The following is a 21,982-nucleotide window of genomic DNA, read 5'->3' as shown; positions in this document are numbered from 1 at the left end:
TGGATTGTGAAGAAGATTGTACAGGGAGGAATCAGGACAGATATAGGGTAGGTAATCAGAGGATGTAAGAATTAGCTAGATCATTGGGCGCCGCGATTAGGCAGATGACCGAGGGTCAGATTCCATTGGCCTTTGGTTGAGTGAGGCCTTAGGTCTTTGGCTCAGTCAGGGACTAGGCTGGTTGGGAGCAGGCTATAGGTGGGGATTAGGTACACAGCAGCAGTTGTTTCAGCTTGAGAACACTGTAGTAACAAGACAGTGTTGGAAATGAGAGAACTAGAAACCAGCAACCAGTATCATTACTTATTCAATCAAGGACTACTTGACATCAGATGGTCCCATCAAGAAATTCCCGAGTTGCTTCTGGCCACCACACTCCCAGTGAGGTTACTGCCACAGAGTTGGAGGAAATTTCCAACATGGCTTTCATTGCATTTTTTTTAATCCTTTGCTAACTCTGGCCAGCACTGACACCCAGATAAATGTGAGACTTGTCACGAACCAGCAACAAAAGAAACACACTGAGCATGATTCAGTGTTAAAACTATTTTATTAATCACTACTTATGATAATACGTAAAATAAAAGTAAAAATGTTAGTATGTTAGAATTCAAAAATGTTAAACCTCGAACGTTAACCCCAAAACTAAACTCTTCGTGTGTGTGTGTGACAAAGTCCAAAACTCCCAGTTCCTGAATGGTTCTTAAAGTTCAGTTCCGCAAGCCATAAGGTGAAACATGAGCAAGGGCTTCTTCTTCAACAACCACCATTGTCTGAAGATAAGATGTAGATGTAGAAAACATAGAGAGAGTACATACGAAATCCAAATGTTCCACGATGGAACCCAAACGACACTTCAGTGTTTACTCGGTAGTGACTTCCTCACCCCGAAAAGCATCCGAACCGTGGTCGTCCACATACAAATACCTGTTTCCTTCTACAGGTCAGCAACAAAGTGAACTCCACCGGATTACTTCCAACTTCCATACATGGATTTCAGTGGCAAACACAGTTATTGTTTCTCATCCATCGATAGAGAAAACAAGCAGGCTGGTGTCTCTCTCCCTTCTCTCTCTCTCTTCTTCTTCTTCTTCTGACCTCTTCAACAACGTCATTACGTCCTTTATCTTCTATTGACGTAAGCACGCCCCACACACACATACACACACACTCTCTATCTTAAAGGGACTTTCACTGAGTCCGTAACACCTCCCACCTAAAAAAAAAAATTTTCCCAAGAAAATTTTAACCGCGCATAGAGTTAGTAATGTTAATAATTATCATGCTACACAACTACAGACTATCAGATTAGTACAGATACATGTTTCCCATTTAACATCGGGAAAGACAATCAGCAATCACATTATCTTTGCCTTTAATGTGAGTTATCATGAGATCAAACTCTTGCAAAATTAAACTCCAGTTTAACAGCCTTCTGTTCTTGTTTTTGACTCGGCTCAGAAACACCAATGGGTTATGATCTGTATACACAGTCAATGGTTTCTGAGCGGTGCAAACATATACACTGAAATGTTGCAAGGCTAAAACAAGTGACAGTAATTCTTTCTCTATGGTGGAATAATTCTTTTGATGCTCATTAAATTTCTTTGAAAAGTAAGCTACAGGATGGTCAATATCATCAAGGTCACCCTTCTGCAACAACACAGCTCCTGCAGCTTCATCACTGGCATCTACTGCTAATGAAAATGGTTTTTCAAAGTCAGGTGTTCTGAGCACAGGATGGTAGCATAAAATGGCTTTCAGCTTCTCAAATGCTTCTTGACAAGAATCTGTCCAAACAAACTTTACTCCCTTCTTCAGAAGATTAGTTAGGGGAAGAGCAATATCAGCAAAACTTTTACAAAATTTTCGATAATATCCAACCATTCCCAAAAATCTTCTAACAGTCCTCGTACCTGTGGGAATAGGGAACTCAGATATTGCTTGAACTTTTGCCTGAACAGGAGCTTGCTTGCCTTGACCTACAACATAACCAAGATACGTCACAGTGGCATGGCCAAATTCACTTTTAGCCAAGTTAACTGTAAGGTTAGCCTTGGAAAGTCTTTCAAACAACCTTTCTAACGCAGAGATGTGATCTTCCCAAGTATCATTCCCAGTCACTAAGTCGTCAATGTAGGCATCTGTATGTTTTAACCCATGAATCACTGAATTAATCATTCTTTGAAATGTTGCCGGAGCATTTTTCATTCCAAATGGCAAAACATTGTATTCATACAATCCAGAAGGGGTTACAAAGGCTGAAATCTCCCTTCCTCTATCTGTTAATGGAACACACCAGTACCCTTTTAATAGGTCAATCTTTGTAAGAAATTTTGCCTTTCCCACTCTGTCTATGCAATCATCCACTCTAGGAATAGGGTAAGCATCTGACTTTGTTACAGCATTCACTTTCCTGTAATCTGTGCAAAATCTAACAGTTCCATCAGGTTTAGGTACAATAACACAGGGCGAACTCCAATTTGAAGTAGAATGTCTAATAATATCATTTTCCAACATGTACTTTATTTCCTGATCAACAAGTTTACTTTTTTCCACATTCATTCGATATGGGTGTTGTTTGATTGGTTTTGCATCCCCAACATCAACATCATGGGTAATTATCGATGTTCTGTTTGGAACATCTGGGAACAGATTTTTAAATTTTAAAATTAATTCTCTCATCTGTTGTTTTTGTGAAACTTGTAAATGGTCCAACTTCGTTTCAAGGTTCTCCATGATATTTTGGTTTTTCAGTTTCGATGGAACAATATTTGGTCTAAATTGGCCTTCCTCAACATCAACATCAGGCATTCTAGAAACAACCTTTTCACCATCCACCAAGGCCACAACTGAATCCTTCTCATAATAAGGTTTTAGCATGTTTACATGACAGAGTTGTGTTTTCTTGCGTCTATCTGGTGTTTTGATTATATATGTTAGATCAGTCACTCGAGATTCAATAACATAGGGTCCAGAAAAACGAGCTTGCAAGGGATTATTTTGGCTAGGGAAAAAATACCAACACCTTTTGCCCCACTGCGAATGTCCTAGGCCGAGCACGTCTATCAAAATATGTCTTCATTCTTATCTGGCTTGTTTTCAGATTCTCTCTCGCTAGCTGGCAGACTCTCTCCAACTGAGTTTTAAATTTTTGGACATAGTCCAACAGACTCAAGTGAACTTCCTCATTAACCCATTGCTCTCTTAACAACTCCAAAGGTCCTCTCACCCTATGTCCAAACACAAGCTCAAACGGACTAAATCCGATTGACTCCTGGATCGATTCTCTAACGGCAAACAAAAGTAAATGGATACCTTCGTCCCAATCCTTGGTGTTTTCAAAGCAATAAGTCTTCAGCATATTTTTGAGAGTAGAATGAAATCTCTCCAGAGCTCCTTGAGATTCTGGGTGATATGCAGATGATACAATCTGCTTGGCTCCCAGCTCATAGACTATTTGTTGAAAAATTTTTGACATAAAATTACTACCTTGATCAGATTGGATTTCTTTTGGCAAACCAAACAAGGTAAAAAATTTTACAAGAGCCTTTGACACCGTCTTGGCCTTAATATTTCTAAGGGGTATTGCTTCTGGAAATCTAGAAGTGGCACACATGATGGTTAACAAATACTGATTTCCAGTCTTAGACTTTGGTAATGGACCAACACAGTCCACAATCACCTTCGAAAAGGGTTCACCAAAAGCAGGAATTGGTTTCAAAGGAGCCACAGGGGGTTTTTGATTTGGTTTACCTACCATCTGACATGTGTGGCAGGTTCGACAAAACTTCACCACATCTTTTCTCAAACCAGGCCAATAGAATTGTTTCAAGATCTTCCCTACAGTTTTATTCACCCCAAAATGACCACCCAAAGGCATACTATGGGCCAGGTTTAAAATCTCATCCCTATAAACTTTTGGAACAACAACCTGATGAATAACTTCCCATTCCTCAGTAACAGGAACATGAGGAGGTCTCCATTTCCTCATTAACACTCCATTTTTGACATAGTATCCAGTTGGCACTTTTTCAATCTCCTCACATGAGAGAGCTTTTTCTTTCAATTCTGTCAACTCAGGGTCCTTTGTCTGTTCCACCATAAAATCCTTCCTCGACAAAGACAAATCTTTAAATTCAGGCTCGATGTTGATCCTCCAGTGAAAACAGAAAAGTCTCAGATAAGGCATCAAAATTTTCTTCCTGTTTAGGACTGTCACAAGGAACTACATCAGACTGCACCGGACTGTCTGTCTTGGCTAATTCTTTAGCTCTAGCTCGAGTCACCGCACATGATGGGTAAACATCTGAATCATCCTCAGACTCATCAATCCTTGGTTTGGTTGTTAACCGTACCACAGGATCACTTTCTCCATCTGCAAGGTCATTTCCCAATAACAAAGAAACTCCTTCCACTGGCAAACTAGGTCTTATCCCTATCTCGACTGGTCCTTCTACGAACTTTGACTTTAAAATCACCCTGTGAAAAGGGACAGACATGGTCTCACCTGTAACGCCTCGTACTAGATTTACCTCACCAGTGTCACTTTCTTCACCAAAATTTAAAACACTGTCCAGCAAGAGAGATTGACTAGCCCCAGTATCTCTAAGAATTTTCACTGGCACCTGGGGTGACTCATCATTCAGTGAAACAAAACCCTCTGATACATACGAACGGAATTCCTTTCTCACCTCCTCCAACTTTTCCGCTTTTCCCTCTTGCAAGGACTGAACTTTAACAGCATCTCCTAAACCTTTTTGATTTTTAATTGCCTGAAAGCAAGCATTGGGCCCAGCTTCCTTCTTTTTCTTCAAAAGGGCACAATTAGATATCACGTGGCCAGGTTTCCTACAGTAATAACAAGTACGCTCAACAGGTTTCTCCAGCCCTGGCTTCTTTTCATCCTTTCCTTTTTGATTACCTCCCAATTTAATCTCCGGTTTACCTGGATTGTCTTTGTAACTCTTTTGAAAGGTTTTAGGTTGTCCCCATTTGGATTTATGGGTTAAAGCATAATCATCTGCCAACCTAGCAGTTTCTTGTAAAGTTTCCACTGCCTTTTCATTTAAATATGTTGTTAATTCAGCTGGAACACATCTTTTAAAGTCTTCCACTAGTATCAATTCTTTCAATTTATCAAAATCCCCATCTACATTTTTAGCCATGTACCATCGTTCAAAACATATTCTCTTTCCATTGGCAAATTCCATATAAGTCTGATCTGCAGATTTCCTCAAGTCTCTGAATTTTTGTCTATAAGCCTCAGGGACCAATTCATAGGCCTTCAAAATAGCTTGTTTTACCTTGGTATAATCAGCTGCATCCTCAGCAGACAAAGCAGAATAAGCTTTTTGAGCTTTACCTTTAATCACACTCTGTACCATAAGAGCCCATCCTTTCCTTGGCCAGTTTGAACTCACAGCAACCTTTTCAAAATGTTGGAAATACTGATCAACCTGATCTTCTTCAAACGGAGGGACTAATCGAACCTCCCTGCTGGCTGAAAAACCATCATCAGAATCAGATTCCGAACTCCTACGCTTCATTTGTAACTCATGCTGCCTCTGTTTCTCCTTCTCCTCACTATCCAGCTCCATCCTCTTCAATTCCATCTACTTCATTGCTAGATCAGCCTCTATCTTCATCTGAGTTAGCTTTTGTTCGGCCTCTAATTTCTCTCGCTCGGCCTCTATCTTTAACTGGGTTTGCTCTCGTTCGGCCTCTAATCTCTTTTGTTCTCGTTCAGCTTCTAATTTATTTTGCTCTCGTTCAGCCTCTATCTTCGCCAGCTGCACCTGTGCCTCAGAAATTGCTATTTCACTGCCAGGAAACTGTTTTAACACTTCCTTCTCAAACACCTTCTTTTCCACATAATGGCCAGCTATCAGTCTCTGAATATCTGCCTTTCTCATAGACTGCTTTACTTCTGTAAGGTTTAGCCTTGTAGCAACCTTTATCAGATCATCCTTTTTCGCCACCTCCAATCCCTTTTGGGTTGGTGACTCCAAAAATGCCTTAATATCCATTGCTGCTGGTTTCCACACACACAAGCCAATTAAAAAAGAATTTATCAGACCTCCCTCAAAAATCTTTGGATTGAATCTCGAACAAATCTCGTCAATCTGGGGAACGATCCCAGATGACACTCGTTAACCTTGGGAACTATCCCGGACGAGCCCCCAATTTTGTCACGAACCAGCAACAAAAGAAACACACTGAGCATGATTCAGTGTTAAAACTATTTTATTAATCACTACTTATGATAATACGTAAAATAAAAGTAAAAATGTTAGTATGTTAGAATTCAAAAATGTTAAACCTCGAACGTTAACCCCAAAACTAAACTCTTCGTGTGTGTGTGTGACAAAGTCCAAAACTCCCAGTTCCTGAATGGTTCTTAAAGTTCAGTTCCGCAAGCCATAAGGTGAAACATGAGCAAGGGCTTCTTCTTCAACAACCACCATTGTCTGAAGATAAGATGTAGATGTAGAAAACATAGAGAGAGTACATACGAAATCCAAATGTTCCACGATGGAACCCAAACGACACTTCAGTGTTTACTCGGTAGTGACTTCCTCACCCCGAAAAGCATCCGAACCGTGGTCGTCCACATACAAATACCTGTTTCCTTCTACAGGTCAGCAACAAAGTGAACTCCACCGGATTACTTCCAACTTCCATACATGGATTTCAGTGGCAAACACAGTTATTGTTTCTCATCCATCGATAGAGAAAACAAGCAGGCTGGTGTCTCTCTCCCTTCTCTCTCTCTCTTCTTCTTCTTCTTCTGACCTCTTCAACAACGTCATTACGTCCTTTATCTTCTATTGACGTAAGCACGCCCCACACACACATACACACACACTCTCTATCTTAAAGGGACTTTCACTGAGTCCGTAACAGACTCTCATTGCATTAAGATTGTGCCTTGTTTCTCAGTGACGTAAAGGTGTGCCTGTGTACTTAAATTGCATAGAGTGTGTAGGAATGTTGGAATACCATTTGCCTATTTTCTTATTCTGCTAAGCTTTGTAACTGTCTTGTTAAAACTCTCCTCTTTTTCCTGCTTCTTTGGTTTAAATCGCTTTCACCTTCTCCTGCAAGGGGGTTGACTCTTTGTTGGAGAGGCTAAACTTCACCCGTTGAGCCTCAACAATTAATATTAGCAGGGGGAATGGTCGGTCACAAGGATTTGTCACTGGTGCCCAAACCTCCAGAGGCCAGCACTCACCTGGATACATATTCAAGTATGGCTTTTACTTCAGTCATTTGTTCTGTCCCAAAATAAACCACAGTGAGGTGAACTCTGCCATCCATTCGAACACCCACCTCCCTGCAAGACACGGACAGAAAGAGAATTACTTTCAGCTGAACTCAACTTGAATTTCCCATGTTGCAAGATAAAGCAAAAAAACCCTTTAAAATTATATCTATTTGACTGAAAGAGAGCAGGATACTCAACCCAAATTAAACCAATCTTGCTCATTTGTCAGCTGTGGCTCAGCTGGAAGTTCTCTCACCCCTGGGTTTAATCCTTACTCAAGGGAGCTAGAGAATGTAATCCAGGACAACACTGTAGTGAAGTGTTGCACTGCCGGAAATCCCATCTTCTGAGTGAAAAGTTAAACCAAGGCTGCTTTAGTTCGCTTACAGTTTTGCATAAAAATTATCCCACAGCTAAAGCTGAAGAAAAGCAAGGTAACATTCTGGCCGATATTTATCCTTGCCTCAGCATCAATAAAGCACAAACTATAAGAAATAGGAGCAGGATTAGGCCATTCAGCCCCTAAATGTGCTCTGTTAATCAAAAGATCATCGGCAATCTTTTGCTTCAATCTCACTTTCATGCAAAATCACCTTATCCCTTGGTTCCTTAACACCCATAAATCTATCAATCCATATTTAATGACCAAGCCTCCACAGCTTTCCAAGGTAGAGAATTCCAAAAATTCACCAACCTCATCTTAGTCTTTAATGCATAATACTTATTTTGTATATCTCTTATATACTTACTTTACTTATTAAAATAATACTTATTTTTGCAGGTACGGTAGTGTAGCGGTTAGTGTAACGCTTTACAGCGCCAACGACCCGGGTTCAATTTCAGCCACTGTCTGCAAGAAGTTTGTATGTTCTCCCTGTGTTTGCGTGGGTTTCCTCCAGGTGCTCCGGTTTCCTCCCACGTTCCAAAGACATACGGGTTAGGAAATTGTGGGCATGCTATGTTGGCACCGGAAGCGTGGCAACACTTGTAGGCTGCCTCAGAACATGATGCAAGAGATGCATTTCACTGTGTGTTTCAATGTACATGTGACTAATAAAGATATCTTATCTTATCAAGAATATCACCTTTAATTTTACTAAACACCAGAGAACAGAGGCCTCTCCTACCCAGTCTGTTCTCATTGGGCAGACCTGCCATTCCAGGAAGCAGTCTGGTGAACCTTTGCTGCACTCACTCTATACAACTGAATCCTTTAAGCAAGGAGACAAAAGTTCTACACTATGTACAAGTGTAGTCTTAATAAGATAGATTATCAATTAACTAATAAATTGATACCAAATGGAAAGAGACAAATTAGTTTCTGCATTTCTAGTATTACAACAGAGATTGTTGTTCAACTGATTCAGGATGTTTCAAAAATAACTGAGGACCCATGAAAGCAAAATAGTCTCTTTCAATAAGTCTATGCTTGGAAGCTCTAATCAGCCTGATTAATGCGCAGAATCCTATATAGAAAAAGTCAATTTGAAATCTTTTTTTTAAATGCAAAAGCAATTCAAGCATAAAAAGCAGAAAGTAATGGAGATTCAAATTGAGGACTAGAAAGTCTTTCATGTGGCACAAATTTCTATGCACTAACTGGATTCCACATGCTAACTTCGTCAAGCATTTTTACACATATAGTGTGTGCCCAGGATTACAGGAAGGAGATAGAGAGCCTAGTGGCATGGTGTCATGACAACAACCTTTCCCTCAATCTCAGCAAAACAAAAGAGCTGGTCATTGACTTCAGGAAGGGGAGTGGTGCACATGCTTCTGTTTACATCAACGGTGCTGAGGTGGAGAGAGTTGAAAGCTTCAAGTTCCTTGGAATGAACATCACCAATAGCCTGTTCTGGTCCAACCATGTAGGTGCCACAGCCAAGAAAGCCCATCAGTGCGGCTACTTCCTCAGGAGGCTAAAGAAATTTGGCATATCCTCTTTGACCTTCACCAATTTTTTAATTAATGTACCATAGAATGAATTCTATCTAGATGCATTACAGATTGCTATGGCAACTGCTCTGCCTGAGACTGCAAGAAACTGCAGAGAGTTGTGGATACAGCTCAGCACATCACAGAAACCAGCCTCCCCTCCATGGACTCTGTCCACCCTTCTCGCTACCTTGGTAAAGCAGCCAAGATAATCAAAGACCCCACCCACGCTGGACATTCTCTCTTCTACTCCCTCTCTTCATGCAGAAGATACAAAAGCCTGAAAGCACATACCACCAGGCTCAAGGACAGCTTCTATCTCATTCTTATAAGACTATCGTATGGTCCCCTAGTACAATAAGATGGATTTCTGACCTCACAATCTACCTTGTAATGGCCTTGCACCTTATTGTCTGCCCTGCACTTCCTCTGTAACTGTAACACTTTATGCCACATTCTGTTATTGTTTTCCCTTGTACTACCTCAATACACTGTTGTAATGAAATGATTTGTACGGATGGCACGCAAAACAAAGTTTTTCACTGTACTTCAGTACATGTGACAATAATAAACCTCTTTATCACAGATCATTCCACATGTAAAATAAGATATCTTTATTAGTCACACGTACATCAAAACACACAGTGAAATGCATCTTTTGCGTAGAGTGTTCTGGGTGCAGACCGCAAGTGTCGCCACCCTTCAGGTACCAACGTAGTATGCCCACAACTTCCTAACCCGTACGTCTTTGGAATGTGGGAGAAAACCGGAGCACCCAGAGGAAACCCACGCAGACATGGAGAGAACGTACAAACTCCTTACAGACAGCGGCCGGAATTAAACCTTGGTCACTGGCGCTGTAATAGTGTTACTCTAACCACTACACTACCGTGCCTGCCATATGCTGTTCCATGTAGACCAGTGCCAAGTCTGTTGTATTTTAGCAAGATGGACCTAATTGAAAGTATTCAGAATCAGTCATTAAGTTTGTGACTTCAAAGATCGACTACATCATTGCAGAAGTCCTGGATTTACATCCTTTTAAAGGGGTAAATGCCAGTGGTTACATTTAAAACTGCTCGTTTCTGAGTTAATCTTCCCAAGTCAAGTTAGGGTTTACGTGAAAGTACTTAGAAAGGATAAAGGTCAACTCTGGATATGCATTGTGAAGTCTATTGAATTCTTTTCATTGTAGTTGGGGAAACCAATTGAAAAGGTGATCAAGAAAGGGAGGGAAGCATTCGAGAGTGGGATGGGCTGCAACTAGTTGTGATCCAACTAGCTGTCATCCATGAATTTAAGGGGCTAGTATGAGTAAACAGAACAAATGGAAATTTTAAGAAAACTGCAGATGCTGGAAATCTGAAATAAAAGCAGAAAATGCTGGAAACACTCAGCACATCAGGTAGCATCCGTAGAAGGAGAAACAGTCAACATTTTGGATCCGTGACCTTTTATCAGAACTGGGAAAGAACCAATGGAGTATGGCAGCAAAGCCTCGTACTTAGGTGGTGTAGGTGGCCTACAGAGAGATGTTGAAAGGTCCAAGGTTTATTTCATTCCACCAGTAACTAAAGCAATCCCTGCTGGATAACATGCAAATCATGCACATGCAACAAAACAAGTTCTTCAGCTCAGGCACAAATGGGTTTCAAATCACTTTACGTATGGGCTGATTTGATGACGAGACCAAGGATATGCCTTAATTAATGCTCTTTCCTCAGACAGACGCATTTTCTAAATTGGTGCCAATGCAATTAGCCAAGGATTCCTTCAACAGATTCAAAGGAAATCTCCACCAAGAACACAAGGAGCTAGAAGGAGATGGTGATGAGGATGCAGGGGAGGGAGAGAAAAGAGAAAGAGAATGAACTGTAGAAGGTGGGCTGTACTGGACAAGAGAGCAAAATTTATTTTCTTTACCAGTAATTCTGACCTGAAGGGTCTCGTTGCCCCCTACAAATGCGGCAAAAAGATAGTGAAGACCCTCACATTCAAAGGTGAAGAAACACAAACAAAAAGCTTTGCATCACAAATCTTAGTAACTGCTTAATTTTTTTGGAAATAAATGCACACCCATTCCAAACTGCAAACCATTCTATTCATATTGTCAGTTAAAATATTAGATTAGGAGGACCAGTTGATCTAACATTGTCTCCATTCCCAGATACTTTGGTAGTTGAGCAGTTATCCAGTTGAGGTATCTAAAAGGATCCAATCCTTTGGTTGTGTGGGTCAAAACAAAGGGGTGCAATCCTAGGAATGAAAGGAAGGGGGAATTTTTCACTCAAAAGGATAGACGTTTGGGATTATCGGTTCCCAGAAGCCATGGTTGTTGGAGGAAGGGCATTTCTAGAGGCAAGATCAATAGATTTTTGTTGGATAGGGTTATCAATGGATCTAGGAACATGTGCATCAATGATGCTGAGGTGGAGATGGTTGAGAGCTTCAAGTTCCCAGGTGTAAACATCTCCGATAGCCTGTTCTGGTCCAACCATGTAGACATCACAGCCAAGAAAGTGCACCAGTACCTCTACTTCCTCAGAAGGCTAAGGAAATTCGGCATGTCCCTGATGACCCTCACCAGACTTAAGGACAGCTTCTACTCCACTGTGATAAGACTATTGAATGGTTCCTTTATACAATGAGATGGGCTATGACCTCACAATCTACCTTGTTGTGACCGTGCACCTTATTGCACTGCACTCTCTCTGTAGCTGTGACACTTTACTCTGTACTGTTATTGTTTTTACCTGTACTACATCAATGCACTTTGTACTAACTCAATGTAACTGCACTATGTAATGAATTGACCTGAACGATCGGTTTGTAAGACAAGCTTTTCACTGTACCTTGGTACAAGTGACAATAATAAACCAATACCAAATCTTTACAGGTGCATCACAGCTTGGCAAATTAACTGCTCTGTCCAAGACCGTAAGCAATTGAAGAGTCGTGAATGTAGCCCAGTCCATCACAAAACCAAATTCCCCTCCATGGACTCTGTCTACACTGCCCGCTGCATTGGGAAAGCAGCCAACACAATCAAGGACCCCTCCCACCCCAATCATTTTCTCTTCTCTCCTGTTCCATCAGGCAGAAGATACAAAAGCTTGAAAACACTTACGACCAGGCTCAAGGACAGCTTCTATCCCCCTCTTAAGACTCTTGAACGGACCTCTTGTCGATTCAAGATGAACTCTTGACCTCTCAATCTACCTTGTCATTGGCCCTTGCACTTTATGGTCTACCTGCACTGCACTTTCTCTGTAACTGTAACACTATACTCTGCTTCGTTATTGCTTTTCCCTTTGTACTACCTCAATGTACTTATGTTTTGAAATGATTTGTATGGATGGCACACAAAACAAAGTTTTTCACTGTCTCTCAGTGCATGTGACAATAATAAACTAATTACTAATTCCAGGTAAATGATAGATAGATGTAAATCAGCTGGGATTTAATTAAATGGAAGAATAGGCTTTAGGCGTTAAATAGCCCGCTCCTGCTCCAAAACCTGACCCGCATAATCATTCTTCCCTTGTGTGCTAAAACAATGAATTGGTCATTAAGAGTTTTAGAGTGAGCATTCAGGTAAGATTGCTTCAATGGAACTACCTACCACAGAAGTTCTCTGTGAGTTAAAATGAAAAAAATTTCCTAGGTGATACCGTTCTTTTGCAACCTCAGTGGTGTGACCAAAAGTGTTGAAAGTAACCTGAACAGGAACCGAGTGATTTGGGCACTGAAGGAGCGTTTATTCATTCTTGTACACTGTACAACACTTAGACAGGGTGACAGCTGATGTTTATATCCCTAGTGATGAATGATAGGTTAGAAGGCAGGGTAGGTGCCTTGCAGAACATGCCTCTGGTGATAACTTGTAACCTGACAGGAGAAGCCTCATCAAATCTGACAGCTGGAAATTTGCCTCAGCTTCTAACAACTTCCCCTGTCAATCAGCCTTAGTAATGTTAATTCCCTCCACAGACACACAAGCCTCAGATTTTGCCTTCAGCTTACTTTGAACAGAAAGAAATACATACAAGTACCTGAAGCTCTTCGTAAGATGTCTGCAAACAATTAAATGGAGAAGTGACATAAGCCTTCACTCAGTGCTATGAACATTGTCAGGACACCTGAGCCTGGTTACTGCACTGATGGTCCTCTTAGGAAATATTCAGAAGGCCTCACATTACAGCTCAATTGAGATAGGCAACATGCCATCTTGCAGTTGAGAATTTGCACTTTCCCTTTTACTTAGTATTCTTCAGATTGAGTTTGACCTTAAATAGGCAAATTACAGAAGCAACACTCAATTCCTATTTTAAAGTAATGAGGCAGAAAAGTATTGTGTTCATAAAAAGCACCAAGTCTTTGAACAAGGTGGATATCAAGATGAGGACACAAGAGATTCTGCGGATGCTGGAATCTGGAGCAACACGTACAAAATACTGGAGAAACTCAGCAGGTCAGGCAGCATCTATGGAGGGAAATAAACAGTCAACGTTTCAGGTCGAGACCCTTCATCAGGACTGGAAAGGAAGAGGGCAGAAGCCAGAATAAAAAAGTAGGGGGAGGGGTGAGGAGAACAAGCTGGCAGGTGATAGGTGAGTCCAGGTGAGAGGGGGAAGGGGGATGAAAGGGAATGATGTGGGAAGTGACAGGTGAAAGAGGCACAGGGCTAAAGGAGGAGGAGTGCGGTAGGAGAGGACAGTAGACCATGGAATAAAGGAAAGGAAGTGGGGAACAGATGGACAGGTCATGAGGGCAGGGGAAGGGAAAGAGAAGGGATGAGGGTGCCTCAGGAATAAGGGAAAACAAAGGGGGGGGGGAGAAAGGGAGGAAAAAAGAGGGGTGGGGCTACCAGAAGTTAGAGAAATCGATGTTGAGGCCATCGGGTTGGAGACTACCAAGGTGGAATGTGAGGTGTTGCTCCTCCAATCTGCATCTGGCCTCAACGTGGCAGTACAGGAGGCCGTGGATAGACATGTCAGTGTGGAAATGGGAGGTGGAATTGAAGTGGCTGGCCACCGGGTGATCCTGGCTGTTGCGGTGCACTCGACGAAGCGGTCGCCCAATCTGTGTCGGGACTCATCGATGCAGAGAAGGCCGCATCGGGAGCACCTGATGCAATAAATGACACCTTTGGATTCACGGGTGAAGTGCTGCCACTGGAAGGACTGTCTAGGGCCCTGAATGATGGTGAGGGAGGAGGTGTAGCACTTAGCACAGCTGCAGGGATAAGTGCTGGGAGGGTCATCGGTGGGGAGGGACGAGTGGACAAGGGAGTTGCGGAGAGAGCAGTCCTTGCATAAAGCAGGGGGAGGTGGAGGGGAAGATGTGCCTGATGGTGGGATCCCATTGGAGGTGGCAGAAGTTGCGGAGAACGATGTGTTGGATGCGGAGGCTCGTATGGGTGGTAGGTGAGGACAAAGGGATCCCTATCCCTTTATGTCGGGGGAGGGGATGGGGTGAGGGCAGACATACGAGAAATGGAGGAGATGTGGGTGAGGGCTGCATTGATGGTGGTGGAAGGGAAACCCCGGTTACTGAAAAAAAAGGACATCTCTGATGTCCTGGAATGGAAAGTTTGTTCAAGATGAACAAGGGAACATTAACTACATTAGCATCTCAAATGAAAGTGGGTGGGGTGCATTTAGTTTTTGAGGATATTTGGCACGTGTGAGACATGGTTCCTGATGGTTTCTTTTTCAATTCTAAATGGGATATCCACATTGTGTCAAGAGTCAGAGACAGAATGGAAACAGCTGTTAGAACTATGAGATGCTATTATAATCTATCCAGTCCCTCCGCTCTCTCTCCTGCATTGCACTATATATGAACTTGCTGTCATGCTGCAGGATGAGGTCATTGTGTGGGTGCTTTTCAGCTATTTACAATGTGTTTTAATATTTACATTATAAAGATAGTGAGTGTGTCAGGCTCAGTGCCCAGTATACTGCATATAGTATATGGGTCAAATACTCAGCCCCACATTTGAGGCCCGAGAGGATTATGAACTGGTTACTTAGCAGTGCAATTTTCATTCTGGTTTTCCAGTCCTACCATGGCTTCAACCCTCCCCTACCTTGACAACCCTCCAATTCTGACCTCCTGCACATCCCTGACTCTTATTGTTCCACTATTGGCTGCTGTGCTTTCTGCTATCTAAGACTACTACTCTCAACCACTCCACAAATCTCTGCCTCCCTTACCCCTCCTCCTATAATCTGCACCTTAAAGCTTTTAATTCATTCTCATGCAGACAATACCAAGATTGGTGGAGTTGTGAATAGTGTGGAAGACTGGTGGCGGATACAGCGTCATATAGATCGGTTGCAGATGTGGGCAGAGAAATGGCAGATGGAGTTTAACCTGGATAAATGTGAGGTGTTGCACCTTGGTAGGGCAAATGTCAAAAGAGTGTACATTCTTAAGGGCAAGACCCTTAACAGTGTTGAAGAGCAGAGAGACCTTGGGGTGCAAGTCCATGGCTCATTGAAAGTGACTATACAGGTAGATAGGGTAGTTAAGAAGGCTTATGGAATGCTTGCATTTATTAATCTAGGTATTGAGTATAGGAGTCAAGAAGTTATGATGCATCTCTATAGAACTCTGGTTAGGCTGCATTTAGAGTATTGTGTGCAATTCTGGTCATCTCACTATTGGAAGGATGTGGAGGCTTTAGAGAGGGTGCAGAGGAGGTTTACTAGGATGCTGTCTGGATTAGAGGGCATGTGCTATCAGGAGAGGCTGGACAAACTTGGGCTCTTTTCTCTGGAGCGGCGGAGGCTGAGGGGTGATCTGTTGGAAGTGTATGAAATTATGAGGGGCATAGATAGGGTGGACAAGCAATATCTTTTTCCCATTATTGAGAGATCCAATACCAGAGGGCATGCATTTAAGGTGAGAGGAGGTAGGTTCAGAAGAGATGTGAGGGGGACTTTTTTTTTTACTGAGAGAGTGGTGGATGCCTGGAATGAGTTGCCTGATAGGGTAATGGAGGCAAATTCATTGGGGGCTTTTAAGAGGGGCTTGGATGGGCACATGAATGAGAGGAAAATGGAGGGATATGGGCATTCTGTAGGTAGGAGGGAATAGCTATGTCGGCACAACATTGTGGGCCGAAGGGCCTGTTCTGTGCTGTACTGTTCTATGTTCTATATATTCACACACCTCTCTAATTAGGTATCTTCTGCAGCTCAAAACTTGTCCAATAAACTCTTCTGAGGAGCACCTTGGGATGTTTCATGATGCTGAAGTTAAATTCAAGTTGTTACAGTTGAAGTTGATTTCATTTTTCCATTTGAAGATGAAGCTGCCTCTTTACCAAGCCAGCTGTGGTTCAGTGGATGGAACTCTCACCTCTGAGTCACAGGGTTGTGCATTCAAGCTCTGAAATTCCCTTCCTAAACTTCTTCACCTGCCTCACTTTCATCTCCATTAAGATGTCCCTTGAAACCCCACCATTGTTCAAATACATCTAAAAATGTGACTCAATGTCATAGTCTGTTTAAAGCTGTTGTTGATCTTAGTGAGGCAGTAGAAACACTACAACCAGCATAAATTACCTGGGTTGAAAATGGGATATCGGTCCATGTTCCTGCTTCTGAGAGTTTAGGGATATCTGCTGGAAATGTGCAAATGGATGTTGTTGGGAAATGGTTCGAGTTAAGTTTTGGTGACCTCAATTATGTTCCAACAATGATTATCTGTCAAAAAGAACTTAAATGGCATGAGGAAAGCTACTTAAATGAAAACTGCTCTTCCTTTTCAATGGTTAATCATCCTACTGGTATTTACTGATGAGACCCAAGTGCTAGAGACTAAGAATAGTACAGTGAGCTTTGGTTTTATTGCTTCTTTTGGTATTGCCTAACAATTTAATCAAATCCTCAGTCTACTCATCTTAGCCTTAGTCCAACTACCCAATTCATGGAAGTTGGAAACATATTTGCACTTAGTATGAACTCAAAGGAAATTAACATCTCATTTCTGGCAATATGTTGTTCACGTTTAATATCTTTACTGATTTCTGATTCTCATTAGCAGCTCATTCAAGGTCCAACTCAAGGGAGAAGGATAAATGTCTGATTGGAAATCTTTAGCATTTTAATTTGCAAAATCCATTTCTCTCCCCAAGATTACAAAAATCCCCAAGTCTCTGCTGTGTTTTATGATAAAAAACTGGACTGCGTAATGTGCACACTTTCACATTTAGGATATCATCAAGACAGGAAGATATATCCATCTCTGGACTCAATTTTTTAAATTAAAAATATATCCAGAAATTTGTTTAATTGTTCAGATTTCGGAAGAAATTAGACTTTACTCATCCACAATTTCAAAAATATCCTGGATTTGATGATGATATGATTAGATTCAAAAAAGTATTCTTTAATGATCTTTGGAAACAACCAATAATCAAGGAAGGGCTCTAAAACCAAAAGCCATTCAGACCATCTGATCCATGCCAGGTCTACATAGAATAATCCAGTCAATCTCATTCTCCTATTTCTTTCCTCACAGACCTGAAAATTATTTTCCCTTAAGTATCCAATTCCTTTCTGAAAGCCTTAGCTGACTTGGTTTCCATACAGTAAGCTCCAGAAATATACTTGCAGTTAATGTTCTTTTGGCACCAAGTTATTGTGGTCATGACACATGGAGACTGAATGGTTGCAATCTGTACAACATATTCCAAATATGTTTAAACATGTGACTGGACACTTTTCTGTTAGGTGAAGCAACATACTCCCACTCTAAAGGTCTTGAACTTGCATCCTGGGGAATCTCATCACTCAGTCCGGAGTCCAGATAGATAGAATCTGTCAATTTAAGGCCGGTTGCTATGATGGAGTGTTGTGCAAAGGCAAGCTCATTTTCATTCTGACACGAGGCAAAAGAAACAACATTGCTCTTCATGACATCCTTAAATTAAAAGCCATGGTTTATTAGTGTGGTGAGAGGGAGACAGGCAAGGGAGAGGGGGGAGGGAGGGAAAAACAGGAACAAAGAGGATGAGAGAGAGTGAGAAAGATTAAAAAATGGAAAATAGAGAGATGGAATGTTTTTGCAGTTTTATAATGGGAATGCATGCATCTGGTCAGGAGCTGATCATGATTTCCTTCAAGAAGTATAGCATGTCAAAGCAGCATGGACATCTGGAATTCATTTAGGACATGGAAAGTTATTCCCATTACGTTTCTCGTAACAGCTGAACAGCTAAAGAATCATCTCCCAGAATAAAGGAGCCACAATCCACCAGAAGTTGTGTTTACATTCCTTCCGACTAGCATAAGCAGAAAGGTTTATAGCAATTAAATTCAGTCAGCTTTAATACCAGGTTGTAACTCAAGACATTTGCAAAGAAAGATCTGACAACTGTTCATGCGGAAACTTGTGGAAGCCTTTGCTTCTTGAGGCCTGTACTAACTTTTCGGGTTTGGCTCTGAACATTGATCTGATTTCATGTGAGATTCACAGGATCTAGTGTAAGCAGTGTACAGCATGGTAAACATCCAGGGCAAGCTGGAATATAATTGGTGAGTAAAACTTAGCAGGTGATTTTTATTTTCTTTGTTGATGAAATCAACAGAAAATCTGAGCACAAAAATGAACTTCTTCCACAAGATAAATGCCAGATTGATAAATCTAGTGCCTCCTCTTATTGCCATTGAAGAGATTCCAAGGTGCAGCCATTGCTGTCTGGAGCAAGATTCAAGAAATAATGAGAGTAATAAATGGGTAATTGACTTGAAAATAATTTTGGTTAAGGGATAAATATTGAGCAGTCTCCTTACCCTCAACTTCTCTTAATCGGATTGTCATAGAGTCATACAGCACAGAAACAGGACCTTTGGCCCACCATGTCCATGCTGACCAGTGAGTAGCCATCCATATTAGTCCCGTCTTCCAGCACTAGGTCCATAGCTTTCTATTCCTAGACAGTTCAAGTGCTCATCTAAATGCTGTCAGCAACTCTGTTACCACCACTCTCTTAGGCAGTGTATTTCAGAATGTGTTTTGACATTTTTATATCCACCTAATCAGAAATGACCTTGTTTTATCATCACATCTGAAAGACAGTACATCTGATAAAGCAGCACTCCCTCAGAACAGCTCAGTGGTGTCAGCCCAATTTACATACTTAATTCTCTCCACTAAGACTTGTACCCCTGATCAGTTGATTGAGGTTTGGATGCGGCTTGCGAGCCAAAGTTTACACCTTCCTCCTTTATCACAACTGACCTATCCATAGCCCATACTATTTGCAAAGTTACCAATTGCAACAAATCAGTTTACCTACTTGACTTGCTAATCTGCAATGTAACATAATCAAAGACACTACTGAAGATCATTTACCAGCTGGGCTTTTTTTTTAAAGTGTATGAAATGGTTCGTTTGTTAATAAAGGTTATCATTCTTCTCTGTGAGCTCTAGGCATCTCTGCAAGCCAATACATAGTGTGATCCCAATTTGAGGAAGAATATAGTTGAGCAAAGAACACTTGAATTTATAAAGCAGCAAGCATGACCCCAGGATTTCCCCAGTAGGTTGAAGGAGGACTTTTGAACTGCAGTAGAATGGGAAATGTGGCAGTCATCTTACCCATATCACCACCCTGTATCCCAGAGTCAGTCATACAGCACCAAAGTGGGCTGTTCCACCCAATGGGATACACTGACCATCAAGCAACCCATTTACACTTACCCAACACTAAGCCCATTTTATTCTCCCCACATTCCCATCAACTCCCATAAATTCTACAGATACTTGCACACTAGGAGCAATTTACAGTGGCCAATTAAGCTACCATCTTGCTTGTCTTTGGGATATGGGAGGAAGCCGGAGCACCCGGAGGAAACCGCGGCAATCACAGGGAGAATGTGCAAACTCCACACCAACAGCACCGGAGGTCAGAATTGAACTCGGGTCGCTGGAGCAGTGTGGCAGCAGCTCTACTGGCTGCACCATTGTGGCATCCCATCAGTGGTGTGATGGGACAATATTGGGGAGAACTCTGCTGTTCTTCAAAAAAATATTGTGGGATCTTGTGTTCACTTCGGGTGGGGGCAGTTATAGTGATGGAAGTTCAGGAGAACACTTCATCAGCGATGGACAGGAACAAGAGCCTGGATTATGGAGTCAAAACCACACCTTCCTTGTCAGAGTCCAGACAGCCACTCAAACAGTGCCCTCTGTGCAGTTTTAACTCAGTAGTCAGCATCACTACCGTACGAACACTGGGGAGTGCGCGAAAGCTTAGCATTTCCTAATTCATTCGGACTTCTTGAGATATGATCAATGGTGGAATGGGGGTGGGGATTGGGAAGTGGGAGGGGGGAGAATGGCCAGTCCAGATCAGCTGAACAGAAGTTCCTCCTGGTCTCCGCGTGTGGTTTCCTCAGGAAGTTGAAGCTGAGTTTCCATGCCAATCTTTTCAATAAAATACAACAACACATTACCTTAGTCCCTCTAGAACTTTTCTGAACCCAAAATGAGGGAGTGAGTGAGTTCTGATGGTATTTCAAGAGCACAGTGAAATGGTCGCTGAGAAATCGAAACTAGGAAATGTTCGGGACTTGCACAGCAGTCCTTATAGGCAATTGGCTCACTCTCACCCATCTCTATAGCAACCAAAGAAAAAGTCATAATCTTTATTCTGTTCTTTAAGTTCATTTTGATTGTTCTGTAGTATATTTCTCTTCCATTATTTCCATTCTTTAGAGTCAGTCTCATCTTATCACCATTATTCACCTCTCATCACCGTTTTCTCTTTAATTGTTACTTTTAAACTTTTGTTCTGGTATCTTTTCATCCTTTATTTGTATTATTCCAAAATAGGTGACCCCCCCCCAGCAAGCCTGTCTGTCCCAGGGCACTGTTCCCAATCTGTACAGTCAGTAGAAAGGATCCAAGACATTGATGCTCTCTGGATACATCCCTCATTTACTACCTTCTCTAGAACAGGGAAGTTTTACAGCTTGTGGTTGAATTAAATTGGAGAGTTAATAAGGGATACTTCCAAAGAGTATTTATTCTCATTCTACAGCTTGAAGCGTTATTGCGATAGTAGTTATCACTCTGCCAGTTTCCTATTTCACATTTCACTTCTATCTGTTTTCTCTGGTCCTCTTTCTATCCCCAGTTTCTCACCAGTTCCCCTTTGCTTTCCTGTTTGTCCATCTCCCAACTTCCTGTCTGTACACGTCAGCTTCGGCTCAATTAGTTAGGAAGTTATGGGCTCAAATCTCACCCCATGATGAACGTTTTATAGAGGGAATAAAGCAGTGTTGGGGATGTTGTCCTTTGGATCGGACATTAAACCAAGACTCTGCCCCTCTGGATGGATGCAGAAAATCTCGAAGTGTTATTTCATAGAAGAGCATGGAGTTCTTCCTAGTACATTGGCCAATATTTATCCTACAGTCATCATCACTACTGCAGATTAGAGTCATAGACTCAAACAACACGGAAGTAGATCCTTCAGTTCACAATGGCCATCAACCACCCACTTACACTGATCCAACACTAACCCCATTTTTATTCTCCCCATATTCTCATCAACTGCCCCCAGATTCTAACCACTCATATACACACCAGGGGCAATTTGCAGTGGTCAATTAACCTACCAATCTGTGTGTCTTTGGGACGTGGGAGGAAACCAGAGCACCCAGAGGAAACCCACACAGTCACAGGGAAAGCATGCAAACTCCGCACAGACAGTACCCAAGTTCAGGGTTGGACCTGGTTCTCTGGCACTGTGACGCAGCA

General features: G+C 41.8%; 1 protein-coding gene across 1 annotated transcript in view; it reads right to left on the bottom strand.

The window, feature by feature from the left end:
- Window positions 1-21,982, bottom strand: part of LOC127587115 (chondroitin sulfate N-acetylgalactosaminyltransferase 1-like) — a 121,844-nt gene that overhangs the window by 14,510 nt on the left and 85,352 nt on the right. Inside the window, exon 4 of the mRNA XM_052045333.1 lies at window positions 7,235-7,336. Coding sequence (XP_051901293.1) covers window positions 7,235-7,336 — 102 coding nt within the window. The remainder of the gene's footprint in view (window positions 1-7,234; window positions 7,337-21,982) is intronic.

The sequence above is a fragment of the Pristis pectinata genome, chromosome 2 (assembly GCF_009764475.1).
Source record: "Pristis pectinata isolate sPriPec2 chromosome 2, sPriPec2.1.pri, whole genome shotgun sequence".
Taxonomy (NCBI): domain Eukaryota; kingdom Metazoa; phylum Chordata; class Chondrichthyes; order Rhinopristiformes; family Pristidae; genus Pristis; species Pristis pectinata.
This window is presented reverse-complemented; position numbering and strand designations above follow the sequence as displayed.